The 23,612-nt window shown below is 35.3% G+C and overlaps 3 protein-coding genes across 8 annotated transcripts; 2 read left to right on the forward strand and 1 right to left on the reverse strand.

Moving 5' to 3' along the window:
• The first annotated feature begins 1,886 nt into the window (after positions 1-1,886).
• On the forward strand, positions 1,887-5,171 carry EIL2 (ETHYLENE-INSENSITIVE3-like 2). 3 transcript variants are annotated; one of them, XM_088885055.1, is made up of 2 exons: positions 1,887-2,065; positions 2,948-5,171. In XM_088885055.1, exon 2 carries the CDS (start codon positions 3,127-3,129, stop codon positions 4,960-4,962), a length of 1,836 nt encoding a protein of 611 aa, XP_088741181.1. In that variant the 5' UTR covers positions 1,887-2,065; positions 2,948-3,126; the 3' UTR covers positions 4,963-5,171. The 3 variants fall into 3 exon arrangements, with proteins under 3 accessions (XP_088741181.1, XP_088741182.1, XP_020552292.2); XM_088885056.1 differs by lacking the exon at positions 1,887-2,065 and adding an exon at positions 2,190-2,323; XM_020696633.2 differs by lacking the exon at positions 1,887-2,065 and adding an exon at positions 2,354-2,844.
• Positions 5,172-17,173: 12,002 nt separating this feature from the next.
• On the forward strand, positions 17,174-18,231 carry LOC105170963 (Late embryogenesis abundant (LEA) hydroxyproline-rich glycoprotein family). The gene has a single exon (XM_011091933.3). The coding sequence runs from the start codon at positions 17,344-17,346 to the stop codon at positions 18,157-18,159; it is 816 nt and encodes a 271-aa protein (XP_011090235.1). The 5' UTR covers positions 17,174-17,343; the 3' UTR covers positions 18,160-18,231.
• A 231-nt stretch (positions 18,232-18,462) lies between these two features.
• On the reverse strand, positions 18,463-23,123 carry LOC105170964 (uncharacterized). Of its 4 annotated transcripts, none has more exons than XM_011091936.3 (6): positions 22,904-23,123; positions 20,954-22,113; positions 20,604-20,717; positions 20,049-20,263; positions 19,673-19,887; positions 18,463-19,586 (listed from the first exon to the last, which is right to left on the reverse strand). In XM_011091936.3, exons 2-6 carry the CDS (start codon positions 22,041-22,043, stop codon positions 18,896-18,898), a joined length of 2,325 nt encoding a protein of 774 aa, XP_011090238.1. In that variant the 5' UTR covers positions 22,044-22,113; positions 22,904-23,123; the 3' UTR covers positions 18,463-18,895. The 4 variants fall into 4 exon arrangements, with proteins under 4 accessions (XP_011090238.1, XP_011090236.1, XP_011090237.1 ...); XM_011091934.3 differs by having other exon boundaries at positions 22,893-23,123; XM_011091935.3 differs by having other exon boundaries at positions 20,954-22,124; positions 22,893-23,123.
• Between the last annotated feature and the right edge of the window lie 489 nt (positions 23,124-23,612).

The following is a 23,612-nucleotide window of genomic DNA, read 5'->3' on the forward strand; positions in this document are numbered from 1 at the left end:
ATTATTTTATAATAAATTATACAGTCGTCGAGTCAATTTGAACCCATAAGATTCAGGGATTAACAACTTAACATTCCTAATTTGTCCTTTCATAATTATCCCTCTTGATTTCATAACCATAAGGGCGTAATAATAGACTACATAATTAATAAACACGAGTTTCATACGTAAACAATTTGATCGATTACTAGAAGAATCATGGAATATTTTTAAATAATACGTTCTATTAAAAAAAATGAAAAATCTATAAATTGGATATCGATAAATTATTATCATTATTTTTTCGAATAAAATGAGTTTCATAAGTAAAAATCATTCTTCAACCCTTTAACAGAAAGATCGGAGAATATTTCCAAATAGCATTTCCCCCCATATTCTATAAGAAAATCAAAATCAGAAAATTCGATACCCTAAAATTGTTTACAATTTCAGCAAACAGATGCTGATTTTGTGCGTAAAGCGTGTTTTGCTGAACCACATCAATTGATTCGCGTTTTAAGGGGGGTGGAGATATTTGTTGTTCACTTGACTTTTCTTCTTGCATTCCAATGTTGGTCAATAAATGTAAAAATGTTCACTATGACTTTCTATCACAATTTTCTTTATATGGCAGTGAAATTCCAATGGACCAAAGTGCTCAACACTTTGTTCAAACATATCAGCACATCAATTTACCATTACAACCCCTCCACCCCAACAAATAAATAGAGAAATGAATAAACATTGGAGCTTGTTTTTTTTAGGAAAATTTTACGGTGACAGTCCCTGAGGTCAAGTCTAATTACACAAATATCTTGAGATTGTATTTTTAATTTGAGGCATCCCCACTTTTTATTAATGGAATTTGAAAAGAAATCACAAAATAGATATAAGTGAAATAACAAGAAACAATATGAGGGTGTTAATTTCGATTCACATTTAGATGGAAGTGTATAGCAAGTAAAAAATTCAATCATAAGAAGTATATTTTAAAGAATCACAATGATTTATTTACTGGGATTCATTTGAATAATCGGACAAAAATATTTGTCTTTTAATCGAACTGAATTTTACCAATTCAATAGCTCGGGATGACAATCGTTGATGCTCCAAGCATCAATAGGCACTCACGTGGCTCTGTATGGTACTTGACAATCAGTCCTCAATAAGTACCAGTTGATTCCATTAACACGGAAACGTTTATAACATTGAAATTTAGTCCGTCGAATCTATAATATTACTTAATCAAATTCTAATTTAAGTATAGGAAGAATTCAGTTGGAAGCTATCTCAACAAATATAACGGATGTGCATTACGGGTCAACCTACTATCTTAGATAAAAAATCACATATCCATGTTGAATATTTCATGAATCAAATTGTATAGATCCCATCGTCAACTCAGATAAATACATCGTCCACAACTTCAACCCATTCAATATATATGAAATATAATAACAAGAAGTAATTTAACAGTCCAAAACATAAACATCAAAGACACGCTCTATGCACAAACTGCGCGTCTTAAATGCATTCATAAGAATAAATGAAGCAGTGGGCAGTAATTGATTAATAAAGAGAGGTAAAAACGCGCAAACTCCGAACAATAAGAACACAATTACTCCAAAATTAATCTTCCCATATTAGAGAGAGAGAGAGAGAGAGAGAGAGGTGCTGCTTTGAACATGACCACCTTTCCTTCTCCCATTCATTAATGAATTTCAAGAATTCTCTTTTAAATATTTTCACACACATACACATTGTAATGAATTAAATGAATTCCTGTTTGGGGTGTGGGTGTGGGTTTACCCAACGCCGACGCTTTTCACCTCCCCAGAAACTCACATGATTATTAATTTATTTAAATAATTAAAAATAAAAGGATATATATAATAGTAGTAGAATAGAATACTATAGACAACTACAAAAGCTCCTGCCTCTGCTTGCCTGCCATCATTTTCTTCTCTTCTTCTCCCTCCTCGCTCTCTTTCTTTCTCTGTTGCTATTTCTCTTTAGTGGGTCAATTATTCTGTTCTGTAGGAGAGGAAGTGTGTTTGAACAAGGAACTTCACAATAATACTCTCAGGTAACGCAACTCTTAACATACAACAAATCAAAACTCTTCTTCTTCTTCTTCTTCTTCTTATTTTCTTGGGTTTTTTCTTCTTCTTCTTTTTTTCTTTTTGATTAAAGTTTGCTTCTTTTTCATTTTCTTCTTATGGGTTTTGCTTTTTTTGTTTTTAATTTTTTGTGGGGTGAGGGAACAGGGGGCGGGCGGGAGGTTATGGTGCAAGACTGGAAGTTTTATCTTCTTATTTGTGGTGCAGAATTTTACACTATTTTGGTACAAACAGTTCTTGTTATTGAAAAATCTTTTTTTTTTTTAAAAAGAATTATGGGTTTTGTACTTTAGATTGATGAACAGCAGGTGGATCCAAATACCAAAAGTTTGATTTATTAATACTACTGTTTAAGATTATTAAATATTATGGGGGGTTTTGATGTCAACTGTTGTTATTAATTAATTAGATTTTGTTGTAATGATCTTTGGATGGAATGAGTACCAGCAGATATTACTTCAGATGCATTGATTTTGCTTTTTATTTTTCCCGGGCATTTTTTGTGATCTTTTGCAAAACTTTCCTGAAAATCTGTTCAGATCTGGACTTTTCTTCTGATGAAAGCTTTTGCCATTAAAAGATACCGGGATTTTCAAGAACTTTAACTGAAGGCTTCTTTTCTTTCACCTTTTTGGTTGAAGTGATCATGTGATGTATTGTTTTCCCAGTTAGCTTTAATTACATCCTACATGTGAGGAAAAAATTGTGGTCTAGTTATCTTCATCCATGTGTTCAATTTGATGGAGTAAACAATCTGCTTTGTTTCTTTCTTTTCTGGGAATTTATGTATTTTCTTGGAGTCTTGTTTGTGGAGGTTCTTGGTTTTGATCATTTTTTTTTCTTTTCAGGTTGGAAGACCAGGATGTGTTAGCAGTTCCCTGTTTATATATGTTGCTAAATTTCGTGTTTCGGTGGAGAAGACGGCGATTGTCGGGGTTTTGAAGCTTTAAGTTGAATTCTGTTCGTGATTCTGTGGTCTCTCTGCGAATTTGGCGTGGTTTCGTTTGGTGTTGTGCAGGCTGAGACGATGATGATGTTTGATGACATGGGGTTTTGTGGGGATCTTGATTTCTTTTCCTCTGCTCCTATAAAGGGCGCGGAAGTGTGTGCTCCTCAGGCTGTTGAGGTGGAGCCAGTGGTAGATGATGATTACACAGATGAGGAGATTGATGTGGATGAGCTTGAAAGGAGGATGTGGAGGGACAAGATGCTGCATAAACGGCTGAAGGAGATGAATAAGGGGAAAGTAGGTGTGACTGATGCCGCAAAGCAACGGCAGTCACAAGAGCAGGCAAGGAGGAAGAAGATGTCGAGGGCGCAAGATGGGATCTTGAAGTACATGTTGAAAATGATGGAAGTATGCAAAGCTCAAGGCTTTGTTTACGGAATCATTCCGGAGAAAGGCAAGCCGGTGAGTGGGGCATCAGACAATCTCAGGGAGTGGTGGAAGGAGAAGGTCCGATTTGATCGGAATGGACCGGCTGCCATCGCAAAATACCAAGCGGATAACGGTATCCCGGGAAAGAGTGAGGGTGTGAACCCCATTGGTCCAACTCCGCACACGTTGCAGGAGCTCCAAGACACGACTCTTGGTTCATTGTTATCGGCTCTGATGCAGCACTGCGATCCTCCTCAGAGACGGTTTCCGTTAGAGAAAGGCATCCCACCTCCTTGGTGGCCGAGTGGGAAGGAAGAATGGTGGCATCAGTTGGGCTTGCAGAAGGATCAAGGGCCGCCTCCTTACAAGAAGCCTCATGATCTGAAGAAGGCGTGGAAAGTGGGGGTTCTGACAGCAGTCATCAAGCATATGTCTCCCGATATTGCTAAGATTCGGAAGCTTGTTAGGCAGTCGAAGTGCTTGCAGGACAAGATGACGGCCAAGGAAAGTGCTACTTGGCTGGCCATCATCAACCAGGAGGAAGCTTTGGCGCGAGAACTCTACCCTGACCGCTGTCCTCCTTTGTCCTCGTCAGGTGGCAGTGGAGCATATGCTATGAATGATAGCAGTGAGTATGATGTTGAAGTGGCTGACGAGGAGTCGAACTTTGATGTGCAAGAGCAAAAACCTAATCCCCTTGGTTTGTTGAATATCGGGATTGACAGGTTCCAAGATAGATTTCCGGTTCAACAACAATCTCATGCCATCAAGGATGAAGCAAGTGCTAACTTGGAGTTCTCCAGGAAGAGAAAATCGGACAAAGAACTGAATGCGATGATGGATCAGAAGATATATACATGTGAGTATCTTCGATGCCCGCATGGTGAACTTCGTCATGGTTTTCATGACAGAACTTCAAGAGACAATCATCAATTCTCTTGCCCTTACAAGCATTCTTCCGAGTTTAGGGCTTCAAACTTCAACATAAACGAAGTGAAGCCAATCATTTTTCCTCAATCTTTCGTCCAGCCAAAGCCGGATCCTCTGCCTTCTAATCCACCTGCTCCTTCCTTTGATCTTTCGGGACTTGGAGTTCCAGAAGACGGGCAGAGGATGATCAACGAGCTTATGTCGCTCTATGACAACAATGTTCAAGGAAACTCAAATATGGGCAACGGCACAGCTACAAAGGAGAAGTCTCTTCAGCACCGCAACGGCCAATACCAACCAGACGGCTACCTTCGTGGTCAAGGAATGAACATATTTGAAGACAACAACATACCTAATAATCCATCAATATTCAGTCCGCCAGATCGTTTTGACCAGTGCAAGGTTATGAATTCGCCTTTCAGCTCCAACCCTGCTGAAAATTTCCAGCTGATGTTTAGTTCCCCATTCAACGTACCATCCATCGATTATACAGAAGCATTTCCAGGAGTTCCAAGGGATAACCTGCCGAAGCAAGATGTCACCATCTGGTACTAAGAAGAACATCACGGCCCCTACCGTGTAGCAGTCAGCATTCGAGGTCTCTGAGACAAGTTCACAAACACAATAGCTCTCATCCTCATAAGGTGGAATTTTATCACCTATGCTGTCTTAGTTAGTTTCTTATGGTATTCCTATTACCTTGTAGAGTTGTAGAGGTTTTATGTTGAACATGGCTTGTAATAAACAAGTTAAGGTTGCATATAGCCTAGTCTCTCAAGACACTTTACCATGCTATGCTAATAGCACAAGACCCTTCATAGATGTTATACACATATAAATAACCCAAGCATTCAAGTATTATAAGTCGGACACCATCCGTCTATAACGTACCCATATCAACGAATTTTACGGGTCCAATGATGTTCAAATTCATAATACTAAGTCGGACTTTACTAAGGTTTATACATGTCTATACTGACTGTTCATACCGTAACCATATAAAAGAACGAGCTCGATGACCACCGTCAGTGCCCACCATCAACCCCCAATACATCTACATAAAACGACGAGATATACTACTTCAATAAGGTTCAAACTCGTAACATTAAAGTCGAGATAGTTAAGGCTGATATGTCTATTCTAGCCGTATTTTGTTGACTAAAGAGGTTGATTTCTTCGTCTTATTGCCATTGTTTTGTCACGGGCTCCTATTTCATTACAAAGTACAGTAGAATAGTAGTTGGATGGTTCCTAGTTGGTGTTTGTGTCATTATTGGGGTGGGGGTGGGGATGGTTGGGGGGGGGGGGGGGGGGCGGGGAGTGGTGAAGAGGTCCCCAACCTTATCCCTTTGGTATTTGCTTTCATTAGTCTTCCCATTTATGAATGAGATTAATGTGTTGCATGTGTAATGTTGCTTCCACTCATCAACCATTTCTCTTCTTTAAGGAAGTGTTTGGATGACACATTATTTTTCTTTAATTATACATTTCAACTTTTTCTTCTTTTAGAAATAAAAATAAAAATTCTCAGGATTTGTCTTCTAGCGCTCGCTCGTTATCTTAAGTGTTAAAAGATATTATAACGATAATATTAAAATATAAAAAATTACATCTATGAATTTATTTATTCTTTCTTTCTTTTATGTTAAATATGCATTCGATCCGTATCCTATTTTTTAAATTTTATCAAAATTAATGGTTAAAAGTTAACGTATTTAAAAAATGATAATTGCGGCTTTTTAGTTAAACAGTTTATGTTGGTTGAGATAATTTAATTATAAATTATTATGGTAAATATTTAATATCATAATATTAAATTAAAATTATTTTTATATTGTGTTGCCTAATAATTTGTCAACGATCAATGATCATAAAACATGTAAGTATGGATTTAGTACATTTTGTCCTCATGCCTGCGTCCAAACACCTCAATTAACACGATAACACTTTTATTTGGAGGTTTCTGATTTTTTTTAATTGATCTTTTCTTATTTTCTTTTGGATAAATCGAATATTATGTTTTTATGGTTCGAGTAAAATTTATATTGCTTTCCAAATTTTGCTATTTATGTCATTTTAATATTTAATAATTATATGAATTACAGTCAAAAAGCTTTCGCGTCTTATAAATTTTATGTCTTTTTTTATTTTTATTTTTCTAACAAGACGCCTTTATAAGGACAAACTCATAAAATTCTGTTCAGTAAGAATAATACCGGGCACTATGGAGTTCCGATCTCATCCCACGTCGCATTATTAGCAATATTATTTTTGAAGGTATTGATTTAGCCCAAAAAAATATATTCTTAAGTATTTGTACGATAAAACTTCACAGCGAAGGTTGAATAAATAAATTTAAAAGTTGGATAAATAAACTAAGATTTGGAAAAAAATAATAATAATAACAACAAGTTCTTCTAAAATTTGACATAATTATAAATATTTTTTGATTATTTAAAAAATTAGTATTACCCCTCATTCTAATAATTGCCTAATTAATTAGCCCAATCCATTAGTTTTCATTTGATTTTTATCCATTTTTTGTAGTAAATTGACCATAATACTTTTATGAAATTATGGATTATAAATTTACTAATTTTGCAAAAAAAAAAAAAATTATAGACTAAGCGTATAATTTCTTTTCCAAACTTTTTTCATCCACCTAGTCCGATTTTTCTATAATTTATTTTTCAAAAAATAAAAATACAACAATGGCGAATTGACAATTCATATCTCCATCCAAGTACAATATAATTTTTATCAAATATTTGAAATATTTATAATTATTTGAAATTTTAAAAGAATTTGTTGTTTATTTTATATATATATATATATATATATATTTATAGGGATTGGGATGCACGTGAAGGGAACATAGCTTTTGTCGAGACGCTAATGCTGTTTATGGGGTCATGTTCTTCTCCACTTTCTATTACTTCTCTTCCCCACACACATCCACATTTACATCCCCATTCTCCACCCTATTTAATTAAATTAATTAATACTATAATTGTTTTACTCCTCAATTTTCATCAATACTATAATTCTTAATTCCAGACTCCATTTTATTTAAGATTTTAGGTTCGAATCTCATGAATAAAGAACGTATCAATTGATTATATTTAAAATAATCAAATTTTAGTATGAATTTTGAGTTATGAACGATATTATATCACGAAAATGAAAAGTCTAAGCAAAGGGCAACATTTTATTGTACCATAATATATTTTTATTTAATGACTCATTGGATATTTATCAACTCGTGTCATATTATTTCAGCTGAAAATTCTTATAGAAATATATCTCATCACGCTAAATTAATTATATTACAAGTACCGTTGCATTTTTTTTCCCCTCAGTGAATCGATTACAACGCCGTAAATCTCAATCATTAACAATTATAACAATCAACACAACTATATGCAACTAACTAAAAACTATTAAAAAAGTAGAGTAACATTCGCGCATTGCTGAAATTCGAATTCATGACCTTATAATCATACGGGCCTCATTGACACAAATCCAATTACACATTCCACCTGTCGAGTTGTTTTTTCATCTATGCGCACCGGACAAATGTAATGCGTTATGATATAATCAGCTCCAATTCAGTTGAATTCGAGCCGAACTGAAATTTTGCAGCACATGGTTAAATAATTTAAAATATGGGAATAATTTTATTTTACTTAATATCCCCTAATCCCTATTAGAATTCAAGATTTAAGGATAACATTAATTGACCATATTTACAAGATTTGCAACACATTAGTTGACCTTAAGAGGGATTAGAATAATAATTTGAGGGTCATCTTCCAATCAACCATAGACATACACTCAAATTGATTGTAATAATATAAATTTATAACAAAGTATTTGACTTTTAGGAGAATTGCACATAACTCTAATTCAAATAATAATAAAAATTCACAAACAGATCCCTAAAGATCTTCCCATTATTCCCCTTCTTCTTTATTTTGAAGTTGGGGGCTTGGTATGACAGTTCAGATTTTCTATTTTAAATTGGTATTTTATTTTATTTTAAATACATTTATTTAAATTATGTTTTTGCTAATATGTCAACTGCTCATTTTGAATATTTAAATATATATTTTAAGTTTTTAATTAAAAATAATAGTAGAAAATTAGTGTTAACTGTACATTAAAACCATAGGTTATGATGCAACTCTGCGATTTGATGTATTTTTTCAAAACAAAATTATGAGATTCATACGAAGTTAGAGAGGGCTATATCTCATGCAAAGGGACATCGATCGCACACACGCCATATCGTTTGACCCCGTCCGAGACTAAGTATCCATCCCAAATCGCTCATCTAGCTGGTAGATGATATAGGCACACGCCTTATATTGCTTGCACATGAAGAGTTTACTTCGATTGCTCATAAATTTCAATACCTCCTCTAACTAGCAACATGTCTTTACTAGACAAAAATTTTTAAAATTTAAATGAAATCAGAGTAGAAAACATATCGCACAGCTGGACTTAATTACATGACACACCATATCATATGACTTTTAAATAATATTTTCTTTTGTAATAAAATGCAAAGAAAGGTTATGCCCTCAAGAAAGAATTAAACAAATATATGATAAAATAATGCTCTTATAATAATAATAATAATAAATTTGTTGGGTTTGTACTAATTTATTGGTGTTAGTTAGGTCGGTTAATTTGAAACCACATAGTAAGAATCTCTTCTGTATTATATTAATCTTAAAATATTATTATCATTAAGATTATAATATATAGTTTTCAACTTCATATTAAAACAAATTAAATTGGAAGTAAAACATAAAACAAGAAAGTCAGACTTAGAGAGAGAGAGTGGGATGCACGTGAAGATGATGAAGACAGCATAACTTTTGTCGAGACGCTAATACGACTCATTGGGTCATCTTCTTCTTTCACTTTTTACTTGTCTCCCATTATTTCACACTACACTCCACTCTCAAATTACATCATTCAATAAACATATATTTTTATTTAAATTAAATTTGATCGATCTTATCAATTATAGTAATATAATAAAATTAAATATTCTTTTTAAATTATGCCTCAATTATATAATAAATAGAAGATTAATTATATTTAAATTTTATTTGAAAATACAAAATTATACTTTCTCCCAAAAAGTTCCAATATTATATTTACACCCCCTCCGAGAATTTAATGTTTGCACCTAACCCCATTTTGTAAAAATTTAAATAAAAAGTACCAACTTTAGCAAAAAATGACAAAAAAAAGAATTCAATTTTACCCATAATCTAACACTCTCATATAATAATTTTGTACTTATGAGACGAAAAGTATAATAATGTTAACCTCATTCTATATATATATTATATCTATTTCCATATAAGTATAAAAATATACATAAAAATATTAAATGAGGGGTAAAATTAAAAATTTATTTTTTTGCTGATTTCACGATTTTTCATTCAAATTCTAATGGATATGGATCAGATATAAGCTAAAAATTTTTACAAAAAATTTAAGTATAATGTCAATTGTTTTTAAATATTTCACATTTTCTAAAGAAATTTAATCTGTATTGGCGAATCTTGATTCAAACTATAAGTCATATTAAAAAATATATATTTTTTCTATATATAGTTAAATAGCATAAAAAACAAAAATTACATTATATGAAACGAGGATTAATATTAAAATTCAAGATTCAAACATAACGTTGATCTTTTTTATTTTAAAAAAAAAATAATTTTCGTCGTGGTTTATTGACATTCTGAACAAGACTTAAATGGGTTGACCTCAAATAATTAGAATATTAATTTTTAGGGTAATCTTCCAATTAAGCAAAGACACATTGAAAACCATAGCACAACAGAAGACCAAAAATAAATAAATACTATTAAAAAAATATCTCTAAAGATCTTCCCCTCCCTTAATTTCCTTTTTCTTTAATCTAGAGTTGGATGAGTGCGACGTGGACAGCTTAGATCCCATTTTCGAATTAATATTTTATTTTATTTTATATACATAATTTGATGTGTATAAAATTTAATCCATTTATTTATTTAAAAGAATATTAATATACGTTATATGCATACATATGGTAGAATACAAATTGAGAATACGAATCTAAAGACAGATTTATCAAATGCATTCCACGTTTCGAGAATGACTTAAATTAAATGACTATAAATACCTTTGTATGTGTAAGAGAGTCGTACTCCTTATTTACTCTGTTAATACTTTTGCATCTGCTTTGTTGTTTTCCAGATTTTCTTGTATGTTTGCGCTTTTCATTAATAAATAAGTAGGAATTCTTACCTAACATCCTGTCTAGGAATAGACAACGTCCATAGAAAACAAAAAACTCCAATTGAGAGGTCGATTATTGAAGTCGAAGGGCATTTTACTAGTACTTCTGCATATGTGTTGTCGTTTTCAGGCCTTTTTTTTTTTGTATTTATAATTTTAACTAGTACACAAACAAACACTCAGATCCGACTCTCTATCCAAGAACATGTAGTTTGAATTAGTAAAACATAAATATATAAATTCGAATTGGAAGCGTGGATGGTGATTGAAATTTTAAGGATATTTTAGTCACTTCACCTTAGAACGCAAACTGCCAATCTTAAACTTTGGACATAAGTGAAGGGGAGGAACACACACTGACACACACACCTCTGCACATTTGTGGCAAAAGAACATGCAAAAGCCTTATTGTGAGCACCTACTTATACATACATATGCATGCACCAACATCCAAATTCTGCATTATCCAATAACCAAAATTATCATTAATTTAATTAATTAATATATCTCTCCCTCACAATTATTAGTTTAATTAATCATATGTATTGTAATAATACTCCTCAAAAGAAGTTGATGAGGTTGTCAGCCAGATGCTTGTCTCATATTCACTAGACAATTCTTGATCAAAACCTAAGTGGCATACATGTACTTTTTTTTTTTTTTTGTATTTTAAAATTTTTTAGCACTTTAAGAGAAATGAGTGTACTATTAGTGACATGGCTAATTCTTTTATATTCAATTACGAATATTTTATATGGATGTTGTACTATTACGTAAGTTTTCACTAGTTTTGGGGTCGTCATGTTTTGAGATATTGTGCTCGTTTTTCTAGTGGAGCCCACGTACTGGATAATCTTAATTTTTCAGGGTTTATGGATCCCAAGACGTATTGAAAAATAATGACTAATCTGTGTTCTTGACATGATTTAGGTGTTTATATTTTATTAAAAAGAATGGAGAAAAGGGAACATAGGATCTACATGTGTAGATATGCTGCCCTTTGATATAGCCTAAGCAAATGCTTCTTGGATGTGAAAGCTAAGTATTGAATGTAGTTGAGTTGTCAAGAACCATATATGCCTTTTCAAGCTGGCTAGGAAGCAATGGTACATGAATTTGTACCACATAGGGGTTATGATTTTTTAAAAAATAATGAGGTAAATGTGGTCATGATCTCTATTATTAAATTTAATTATGCAAATATACTATATTTTTAAATAAATTATAGTACTGTTTACGAGGTTATAAATATAATTTTCGTCGGCACTTCAATCGGGATAAAAACTTGCATCGACATTCTTCGATGAAAATTACATCAGCATCCTCTTAGGGGCACTTGTAATTTTATAAAAGATAGAAGGTGTCTTTGATGGCATTTTTTGATGGCACATTGCTCCGCACAAACATGTTCATTAATCACTTTGATTTATTATTAGCCCGAACGACATTTTTAAGATGCTATAAATGTTTGTTCGAGTAATAAGTTTCTAACTTATTTTAATATTTTTTTAATTTTAATTATATTAAATATAAAATTACTATTACTAATATTACAAGTCTCACGATTTTATATTTTTCTAAATATTTGATAATGTAGTTTTGAAATAAAATACATTATTTTCTAATATGTTGTGTTATGTCACTAGAAAAGTAATGTGGGCTAAATTCCAGCGGGCCTAAAAGTAAGGGCAAATCATGTTTAATACAAATTGGACCAATATAAATTAATTCTCGAAAATAAAGTTTGCAAGTATTTAAATCTTAGAATTCTAGTGTAGCCCAACGGGCCCTAAAGAAAATGGGCTTGGTTTGGAAATAATTCACAAAATTATGAAACATGGCCCCAAAAATATGGTAGCGTACTAGCAATAATATGGTAAAATATTTGGGTTAAATATAATTTATCCCTCTGTGTTAACGGAAAAGTACAGAAAAGTTCTTGTGAAAAAAATAAAGTGTAATTTACTCTCCTGTGACATTAAAAGTTGTATTTAACCCAAAAATATTAGGTCCAACCAGCAACTACAACAAATATACAATATAAAAAAAAGAGTCTACTTAAAATAAATAAAAAATGTATAGACAATGGTCGAAACAATAAAAATTCAAGACAAATGGTGGTGTCTTACAATTGTGTATATATATAGATCATCATGTAACTTTCCACAAATAATCACAAGAGACATTTTATATTCTTATTGTATTGTATGTATACATGTTTACATTGCATGTCATGTCAAAAATAGGTACAATGTGTGTCCCTTATAGTACACTACCTACTAGTATCATAAGTATTCAAGCAATAACTTACTCATCCTTACAATTTCATACTTATATATGTATATCATATATAAATATATATATATATATATCCTATTGGGCTTAATTCAAAAATAAATTAATCCCATAAATTTGGTCCTTCATAGAATTAATCCAATCAATCTTAAAGCCCAAGTTGAATTTATTTGATCTTATAAAAAAAATTCTTGCCCATAGCCCAATTAATTAATGTATCAAATAATTGAGCCCAACTCGGTTTTTTTAATCTCATTAAATTACCAAGTCAAAAAACTCTAATTAATTGATCCTATTAATTAATTCATCCGATTAAATTAAAATTAATCTTATCAAATTAATTAAATCTAATCCAAAATTTAATTCTCATTAATTAAATTTTGGGCTTCCCATCACATGAGTTCTCCCATTTAAATGATCATATCATTTAATCTCTTGAATTAATTGAAACTCTTTAAATTAATTCATTCTTTAGAATTAATTCTACTATTTCCTTGAGTGGTGTTTTGTGTGACTTTGTAGGTTCACTTTCAGCTAAATTTGGGCTTGTGTCAATACATAATTTAATTGGCAAATATTTTTGTGTTAGATTAATTAAATCATACTTAATTAATCACTTTTGATTAACACTTAATTCGAAAGTGGTCGTCTAACAACGGTCCATGACATTAGAGAATAGGTGAAAATGGTGTGAACCTTAATGCTACCAAGTGCCATAAGGGTATGGTCATTCCACCAGCCATATCCCGATCTTAATTTAGGACACGGTTGGTCATCGGTTCTCATTTTGGACTAGTCATCTACGTTTAAATTCTGATTATGTTTCTCCACTTGATCAACTTAGAAAAATACTTTCCTATTTGATCACCCGCTGTGGCCACAGACTCTCGAGAGCATAACACACATCAAAACGCATAGGGGATAGCTATCGTCTCATGATAGGCCACAGATCTTCTCTTGGAACTCACCAATCTTCATATACGTTCTGATTGCACTGGAACAAGGCTTATTATAACCACATTAGAACATGATCATCTCTTACCAGACCCTAAATACGGTTATCCCATATATAAGACTGTATTAATCCTCAAGTTTGAGGACTAAATCCCATACTATTTGATCGAAAAGTCCAAATTATACCGATCAAACCTAAATTTGTTTCAACATTTGCGCATTCTGAAAAACTGCTTGACTGCAATGCTCATTTTATTCCCTATAATAGGCCAAGTTTTATTTCTTTTGGTAAAAACACGCACTATACTCATTTAGACTTGGAACTTTGTCTTTGGCAATAAGGAACATTGCATGCTTCACTTCAACACCTGTAACTTGGGCGGTAAGCTGTTGTTGCTGCTCCACTGATAATGTACCCATTAGATTATGGTCTAAAAGGTTTTAACTCAATAGACTGTTGTCTTCTCCCCCACCCAACATTATCTCAAACCACTGTATAATCTCCTGAGCCACCGTCTCCGGAACTTGAATCACTGTACCATCATTACTTTGTATCTAAAAAAAATTTCTTTCCAGTAAGTACATATCCCCATATCCATGCAGTCTTTGTACGTTGCTTGATTATCTCATTTTCCTGTTGTATCGTCATTGAGTTTTTCCACCTCTAGCAATACCCGACTTGTAGAAAAGCCAACACAAACTCTTGAAATCTATGAGGAACTCCTGGCTTTTTGAGTATTCACAGCTACCACACATTTCTTCCTTCACATATCTCTGAAGGTAACCTTGAGAGCTTTAAGCTTCTTTTGTTACTGCATACATCACAGTACCAAAGACTGGGTTCTCCCATACATAGTCAACTCTACGTAAAAATCTGGGATCAGATGCCCAAAAATTTTCAAACCTAAAATACGGCTTGACTTAAGAAACTGGTGAGACGGCCAACTTCAGTTAAGCAGGCTGCAAATTCTTCCATTAGTGCGTTGTTGTCCCCATAGCTATCATCTAATACACAATTAAAGTCTCCCAAAAAGGTCCAGGGTTCTCCCTCTACTGCTGGTGAATACTAAATAATGGTGTTCCAGAGATCCTGTCGTCCAATATGGTCATTCACCCCATAAATAAAAGTAGTGAACATAGATCCAAGATTGTTCTTACGTTGCAATTTGCAATGATTAAGTTATCTGCTCGACTCTATGACTTTCACATTAATCTCTACACCATTCCACCCTAACCAGATTCTATTATCAGAACCCTGAGTGGTAATCAGTGAATCAATTCCATTAGCATTGAATTGTGTTCTAAACAAAATCCCCCTTATGCTCTGTAGCCGTCGTCTCTATTAATCCTATCACTTCCATTTTAAACTTAACAAACAACCCTTTCACAACTGATTGGTGTTCTCTTTTATTAAGCCTCGCACATTCTATGCTCCCAGATTAATCATGAGTATCATCCAAATGGCTGCTTCTGTTAGGGCATTAAGTTGCCAAGACTTCATCCTACATTTTGTCAAGAAATTGGAATCGGTTATAAATTAATACTTGATTTACTTTCTCACTCCGCCTACTGTTATGAGGGGTTTTTGGCTTCTTTAGTTGATCTACCGTCTTCCTTTCATTTCCAGACTTAGTCTGCTAAGAGTTTGTCACCTTCCCTTGCCAGCTTTTGGTACGTACACATGAAGCTCTTTCTATTGTCTTGGGGTCGGCATCTTACTGGGGCAGTTAGCCACTGAATGGACCATTGCACCACATTCTTTACATATCGATGGAGTCCATTCATATTTAATATCAACTTGACACATACTTCTCTATTGTCCATCTTCTGTCTGATAAACAACCACAAATTGTCTCTTAAATTTCTTGGTGAAGTTTACTACTACACGAACTTTAGCATAATGGATCCTAGAGCAAGCTCTTGCGATAGCATTTGGGTACAAGGGCTTCCCAGTACCACTGGCGACTACACTGAGCCCTTCCGTCATCCAATATTCCATTGGAAGGTGTTTTAGCTTGACCCACACAGGTATACGTGTATGTTGTTGTTTTTTCATAGCCATTCTAGGCTCCCATTATTGTAGTATTATCGCATTCTCTTGAATTAGCCATAAGCCCCTTTCAATGATCTCTTCAATTGGTCCTAGGGTCTTGAATGTGAAAAAGAAGAACCTACTTGTTGAGGTTGTCACCATCTTCACTGAAAGCTAGGTAGATTTCACAAAAGCATCCAATTGAGGGAAATACGGTCAGCATCTTAGAAAGTATCCAACCGCCTTGGTCCGCCATCTCTTTGCCCCAACGTCCATATCTCCTTTGTAGGTTTAACCACAACCACATCATTTTGTACCTCCGGCGGTATAAAAGATAGTATTTCTAAAGGAGTTTTAAAAACGCTTGATGAATATATCCTATGCAGTCTAGGGTTCGTATTAAGTTGCACCGATCCCACAAATATCTCAAGCCTCGTCCCTCTCTTAGGATGAGGTTTAACAATATGAGCGCTAGAAGTAGCCTTAGTCTATCGAGAACTCGATTGGATGAGGTCTATCGTAGATGGGAAAGATAATCTAGGCAAAAACCCTAGGCAGGTTAAGGTTTGCCAACATCCTAGTTTGAATGTTGTGTGTGTGTAGAGAAGGAGAGCTTGATGCAATCAAACCAGACGCCTCTGTTCTAATTGGAGACGAACTTTCCTCCATCATCAATCCAATCATGGTTGGTAGGGTCCCTGCCCCCTCCTTACCCCAAATCCATAGCATACCACATGCCTCACTTTCAATTGGACTAAAGTTTGAAGAGATTGGGGATCCCCTTCCCCAACAATTTTCTCCGTGAGCATTGAAACTTCTCTGCCTCCTCCTTAGTTGCAGGCTCCTTCTCAGCACCAGCCTCACCAAAGCCATTTCCAATAAGGTTTTTATATTAATTTGTTTACTCTATTTCATATACACATAAACCATATATTTTGTTTAAAAAAATTATACATAAAACATACATTGAGATATATATATATATATATAAAAGAATATAATAAAATTTGAAAGCGAAGATTGAATTACACAAAATAGCTACCTTACACTAGAAAGTCATAAGTGGGAAGGAAACAAAAAAAATCCAGGCATAATCCCTTGAACAACTGTCTTCACGCGGGCCTTACTCATCACACAGCTACGCATTTCACACACCCACGCACGCACTTTCCATTTGGAATTCCCCCAGACAACACCTGCTTCTCTCTCTCTCTCTCTCCATCACTCCTCTCCTCCCCTTCACTGACAGCCAATATTCACACCCCAGTCCTCAACCAAACTCCCCAAACAACCAACTCTCTCTCCCCCTATATACACCTCCCCGCCCCACATTCTTCTCATCTTCATCCACAATGGCTGATCCACGGGTTCATCCCTCCACCGCCGCTCCCCCTCCTTCTTCTTCTTCCGCTGCAACATCATCCGAAAACTCAACACAGCACCCGCGCCCTCCAAACCCGCCGCCTTCGAACCCAGTCCCTCCTCCTGCAACTTACGTCGTCCAGCTACCTAGAGAGCAAATCTTCCGCTACCCACCTCCGGAGAACACTAGAAAATTTGAGGCACACACCCGCAGGAAAACCCGCCGGAGTTGCTGCTGGCGCTGCTGCTGCTTTACTTTCTGCCTTCTGTTACTACTTATCGTAGCCGCTGCGGTGTCCGCCGGAGTGCTCTACCTCGTCTTCCGTTTTAAATCTCCCAAGTATGCAGTGACCAACATCTCTATAAAGGGGATGAATCTGACGTCCGACTCGCCCATCTCGCCTGGATTTGACGTCAGCATCAGAGCAGAGAACCCTAACGGCAAGGTTGGCATGTACTATCTGAAGGACAGCGCCGTTGACGTCTTGTTCGACAACGCGAAGCTCAGCGATGGCGTATTGCCCGCTTTCTACCAGCCGAGGAAGAACGTGACGGTGCTGGAGACGTCGTTAACGGGGACCAACGTGGCATTGGAGGCCGCCGTTAGGAGGACGTTAAGGAATGCGCAGAAACAACGTAAAGTGTCGTTAGTGGTGAACGTGAAAGCACCGGTTAAGATAAAGGTGGGGTCCGCTAAGACGTGGGAAATAACCGTTATGGTCAAATGCGACGTCGTCGTGGATGCTTTGAATGAGAGGGCGAAGATTGTTTCTAATGACTGTGATTATAGTGTGAGATTGTGGTAGGTAGGGTAAATAATGTACTATAAATTCCATTTATTAATTTGGTATATTAAATATTATTCAATTTTTTCATTATTTATTTTATATATGAATTTAATCAATATATATACATAAAAAAAGATTAAGAAATGCAATATTAGTTTATAATAAAAAAAATTAATCTACTTTATCTTATAAAATAAATATCTTAGTATATTGAACTTTCATAATCTCGTTCAAAATATATTCCATAATTAAATAATTGAATTAGCTTTTATTTGTAACTACGCAAAAACTAAAATAAGAAGTATAATATGCTGAAAAGCATTTTCACATGAACATAATTTTGCCAAACTATAGAGGAGGTCGTTTATTCAATCAAATGTATACATGGAGAACGGCTTAAGCTACAAATTTTATTACAAATAGTTACTTTCACATTCCTCAACTATGATCAAATTACAAAAATATTTAATTATTCAAATAATTACACTGGCACCCCTTCTCAATAGTATCTTCACTACAAAGATGAGCTCTGGAACTGATTTTATTACATTAATAACGAAAATGTCAGTTAGAGGAGTGTCAGCATAATTGTTCAAATAATAGAAATATTTTTTTATAATTTGACCAAAATTAAGTGGATATTAATGTAATTATCCCTTTAATTTATCCCCTAAATAATTTATCACTCTATACCTTAATTCTCCATTATTATTCATATCATCAGCAGCCTTTTCCAACCCATAACCTGTAACATTTACACCAAGACCTGTGACCTTTGGGCCTTGAACTGTTCATAGTTACTCTTTGATTCTTGGATGCCCTTCTGCAGTTCAGTAAACATCTTCAGACAACACTCAGCAAAGTTGTTCAACTGGCCAAGAAATCCTGCCAAGCTTGCCCGAAAACGAGGCATCCGGTCCTCGGAGACCTCGTCTCTCAGCATACTGATACTAGGATCATGGATCGTTCCAGCAGCCGAAGATGTTGTCTGAGAGTCATTCCCAGCTCTACCCTGGTTCTTGTCTTGCCGGGGCAGAAAGAGAGAGACTTCTGCAGCCAACTCCTTCGTTGAAGCAATGACTTGTTTACTAGGCAATTCATCGATCATCTCCAACCAGGCACCACAGATCATGTATATGGGAGGACCACAGTTTCTTATGGGCGGAGGTCTCATCCGTTTGTTCCTCCTCTTGGACGGGTTCTGTGTGACTGACACGCACTTGAAGAGCCACTTATCGATGGATTCGACGTATATTTTCTGCGTGCTGATCCATTTTGTGAAGATGGATGACAAAGAGTTGAGCTCGTTCCCGAGCTGGACGGTGATCTGTTTTTGTGCGTCCGAATGAATTTTCATTTGTGTGTTACCAGGGGCATGAGATATTGATATGATGTGAAACTGAAGCTTGTGGGCTTCCAGCATTGTCTCCCACATCCGCCTTAATCTGTCATCAGAGGCAAGGCGCGACGTTTAAGACGACGTACGAATTGCATGGAAAGAAAAAAAGAAATGATGCATGCATGCATGTACCCTTCGATTAACTCCTCAAGCTGCGGTTGAAGCTCTGTATCTCTGATTTCTTCAATTTTTCTTGAAATCGAGTCAATTCTATGAATAGCAACGCGGATTCTTGAGTGTAGATCTTTGACTGCAGCACGTGTTTTCTCCGCATTCTCTCCTCGTGATTCTTTCCGTCGAAGAAGCTTGCACTTCCGGTCGAAATTATTTCTGAGTACCTGACCAGCCTGCAGCAGGGAAGATGATATCATACATAAACATAGAGAATCAAGTACTGTTTGCCTTCTCATCAAGATATCAAACCAAATGAATTCTGCCCTTCTAGACAGAGACTAGGTAAGATTGCCAATTTCATAAAAGGTAGTGAATCCAAGTTTCTTGAGCATACCTTAACTTCGTCATAAAGCTTCTTCTCCCACGCATAAAGCCTGTCTAAGGTTGAGGCATGACTCCCGGAGACCATACAGAAGTTGTCGAACAGATTGCCATTAGGATTATCAACATCATCAGTCGAGTTCGTAACAAGAGGATTCTGAGATGAAGCAGAAAGAGATGACTCCGCCCGGTGCCAAGCTAAGTACTGGGCGGAATTTCGAGCAGGCTCTAGATAGAGTAAATTGAAGGAGAGAACCTCATAAGTGAATTAACATAAGAAAAGTAATCAAATGATTGCATTAGCTGAGAACCTTTCAACTTGTTTTCTCTTTTTTCTTTCTCATTGCATGTTAATATATTGATCAAATCAGCGAACGTGTATATTGTTCTTAGAAGGAAAGTTCAGTCCAACAGTTATCAGCATATAAATCAAGTAAACATGTAAAATGTAGTGGTAGCATTTAGTTGACTGAAATTTCAGGTGTGATTCGTTAATTCAGCCGTATTCTTTCCCCGTAAAAGAGAAGCTTAAGATGTTTTTTGACACACTGTCACCAGAAAAGGGTACCTGAAAATTCGCCCGTAAACATGTTGACACGTATAGATGTACGTTGTTGAACCTCACTTGGATCCTTCCCACAAGAGAAACAAGATCTTAGTAATGATAAGCTTTTTGATCCACCTGCCAAATGAAGAACCCTTTATTCAATTACCATTTACATGAGAAAGACAACGACATACACAACAATGGAATGATTAAAGGTGGAGAAATATCAGTAGCGTCAACTATGTTACAAACTCTTGATGCAAAATCTTCAAAAACTATCTCCTCAAGGTTCATTGTGAAGCTACCTAAAAGAACACTACTAAAATTTAACAAGAATGTGATTAACGAGTGAGAGGAAGACAGAGATTTACTTTCTTTTCCAGGGAAAACTGGCCGGAAATGGAATTTATTTGCTTCAAGCATCCGGGGAAGTTCTTTTCCAGATTCAGAAGCTTTGAAAAAAAGTTGTTCAATGTCATTGATGCCAGAAACGAAGTCCTTAGGTGCAACCTTATCTTCAGCTTCACTTTCACCGTTTGCTGTAACCTTCATGTCATCCAAATGCACAAGTCTTGAGGAAGCAGCTCCACGTGGTGATAAATTAGAAGCACTGTTTTTCTTCCTATCAGATATTATACTTTCCGAGGACCTAACAGGCGACTGGCCGGTGACAACATTATCCTTTGCCTTGTTCACATTTTCTAAACTTGAAAAGTTGGTATTAGCGGGTGAATCACCATTGACGATATTTTCTGCTGTGGTGTTAACGTTTCTAAAACTCCGAACAAGTGAAGCTGAAGAGGGTTCATCAAACTCATCTTCTGAATCCTGAGATTCCTCTATTCCAGGAGAGGACTTCTCTTCTACTTCTTCCAGTTCAGGAATTCCCTCCGCTTCCCTAATCTCATCAGAGCCCTCTGAACCCTGGTCAAATCCCATCCTTTCTTGCGAAGAAAAATGATCCTCCACCGGCTGGAAAAGACCAAAATAATCCCATGGTGGGGCTTCCGATGGGACCGGAGGAGTTTCAGAAGACGATACTGTAACAGGCACTGAAGGCTTCTCTTCAACTTTCCTAGAAAATGAACCATTATATTTCATAGGATGAGAGTGGTACTGAGTCGAGACTTTGGATGAAGGAGACAGCGACATATTTGCAGTTGCATCCACATTTTGTGATGGGGATCGAGATGAAAAAGATAACCGGGAGACAGATTTCTCAACCAAAGCATGTGCCTCAGGAGTAGCACTTCTCAACGGATGGACAAAAGCTTCAACTTGACCATCAGGTCCAACAAATCTCCTTAAAGCAGCCCCTATAATTTTCAGTTCCTCTATATAAGCAATATGAGCTGCTGCAAGAGAACACCTGCCATTGAGTGCTTGTTTGATAAATTTCTTCCGTGCTCGACAGAGCTGCAGGCCCTTGTCTTCCTCCAATCTAGAATTTGAGGCTCCCATCACTCACACCCGGTGTTATTACTCTTTCTAATTGCTAGTTGAGCACACATGCCTCCAACTTCGAAACATCCTACACCAGATCTTAAAAATGACATGAGTCACTCAAAATTCTAATCGCTTACCTCATACCAGAGAGCTTAATCTGATTAGAAATATGTACAACTCGATTGAACGAATACATATCAGAAAAATATAGAAGCCTATGCTTTAGCATTATCAGTTTAGCAGCATTACCATTACAGTATTTTAGATATGTTTCAGCATCCAAAACTGTTTACTTCACCACCAGAACTTATATAATTTCTAATACATGATGAAGGACATATCAACAACTCTTAAACTGAAAGCAGCTGAAATCATTAAAGGGAACCTGATTAAAACTTATGTAAAATTGATGCAAATTCCAAACTTGGAACTTTCAACGGAAATCCATTAGAATTAATCAAAATCAAGCAAATGCAATGCACTCAAGCAAACTAATCAACATCCATCTGAAATAAGAATAAATCAAAGAAGGCCCATCAAAGAAGTGTAGGAAACAAAAATGTAACTCCATGTTTACAACTAGAATTCATACCACCAAAACTATCAAAACTCGGGGAAAATGCAATTCAAGATCACCAATAGACCCTACATGAATCAGGTAAATTCACATTCTCAGAATCCCTCAACCCGGAGCCGAATTATAAAAACCAACAAAGATCAAAACTTTAATCCGCTCATGCCAATCAAGATTCAACACAACCGAAGAAAAAACTAACAGAACTGAAGCGAACCCACATCAAGAAAACGAAAGAAAAGTGCTGAAAACCAAGAATGAACAGAATTCTTGGCCATAAAAGGGTTCACCTTTTCTTCACCTGAGAAAAGATTATCTGAAAACGAATTCAAGGCCCAGGATTTCAGTGGAGATTACGATAGAGGAAATTCCGCAGACAAACACAAAAAGGATGAGAGAGAGAGAGAGAGAATGAGAGGCTTTTAGGCGATTCTGTGTGAGTGCGTTTGTGAGAGCAAGAGTGTCAGGTGGGAAAAAGGCAAATCATGGGATGGGATGAGAGTATGCAACAGAGCCTTGCATGCAGTGTAATGAATGAGAAAAAAATCCCCATTTCGGCAGAGGGAGACAAGAATGGTACGTGGAGTAGGGACCCCCCACCCCACCCCACCCATCCACTCATCACAAGTAAATGGAATTTCTACTGTTTTTCTCTTTTCCACACTACTTAGTAGGAAAAATATAAACCTATATTTTTTACTCTTTGTACTTTGTTTTAAAAATATATAATAATTTTATTTTTTAATTTTCAAAAAGAAAAAAAAAATCTTTTTGCGAGTGTTTGAAAAAATAATTTCAACTCTTAAAAATATATATTTAATTATTTTGATTTTTCTATAAATAAACATAATATAAATTTTAATGTGCTCCTTGTAATAATACTTTTTTATTTTAGGGGTTAAAACTATCTGTTACTAATTAATACCTCTTAAAAGTCTTCATAAAGGCACTTGAATGCTCCCATTCTTTTTTCAAACACTAATATTTTTTTATTTCACGATGAAAATCGG

This window comes from Sesamum indicum, linkage group LG9, assembly GCF_026168435.1.
Source record: "Sesamum indicum cultivar Baizhima isolate 11 linkage group LG9, ASM2616843v1, whole genome shotgun sequence".
NCBI classification, from domain to species: Eukaryota; Viridiplantae; Streptophyta; class Magnoliopsida; order Lamiales; family Pedaliaceae; genus Sesamum; species Sesamum indicum.

What these genes read in the sequence shown, in the direction of transcription:
- EIL2 (XM_088885055.1), top strand. Translation starts at nt 3,127, where the DNA reads ATGATGATGTTTGATGACATGGGGTTTTGTGGGGATCTTGATTTCTTT.
- LOC105170963 (XM_011091933.3), top strand. Translation starts at nt 17,344, where the DNA reads ATGGCTGATCCACGGGTTCATCCCTCCACCGCCGCTCCCCCTCCTTCT.
- LOC105170964 (XM_011091936.3), bottom strand. Translation starts at nt 22,043, where the DNA reads ATGGGAGCCTCAAATTCTAGATTGGAGGAAGACAAGGGCCTGCAGCTC. An exon ending in GTTTACGGGCGAATTTTCAG is followed by an intron (nt 20,264 to 20,603) that starts GTACCCTTTTCT and finishes TACTCTATCTAG; the next exon opens with AGCCTGCTCGAAATTCCGCC. An exon ending in CTTGAGGAGTTAATCGAAGG is followed by an intron (nt 19,587 to 19,672) that starts GTACATGCATGC and finishes CTCTGATGACAG; the next exon opens with ATTAAGGCGGATGTGGGAGA.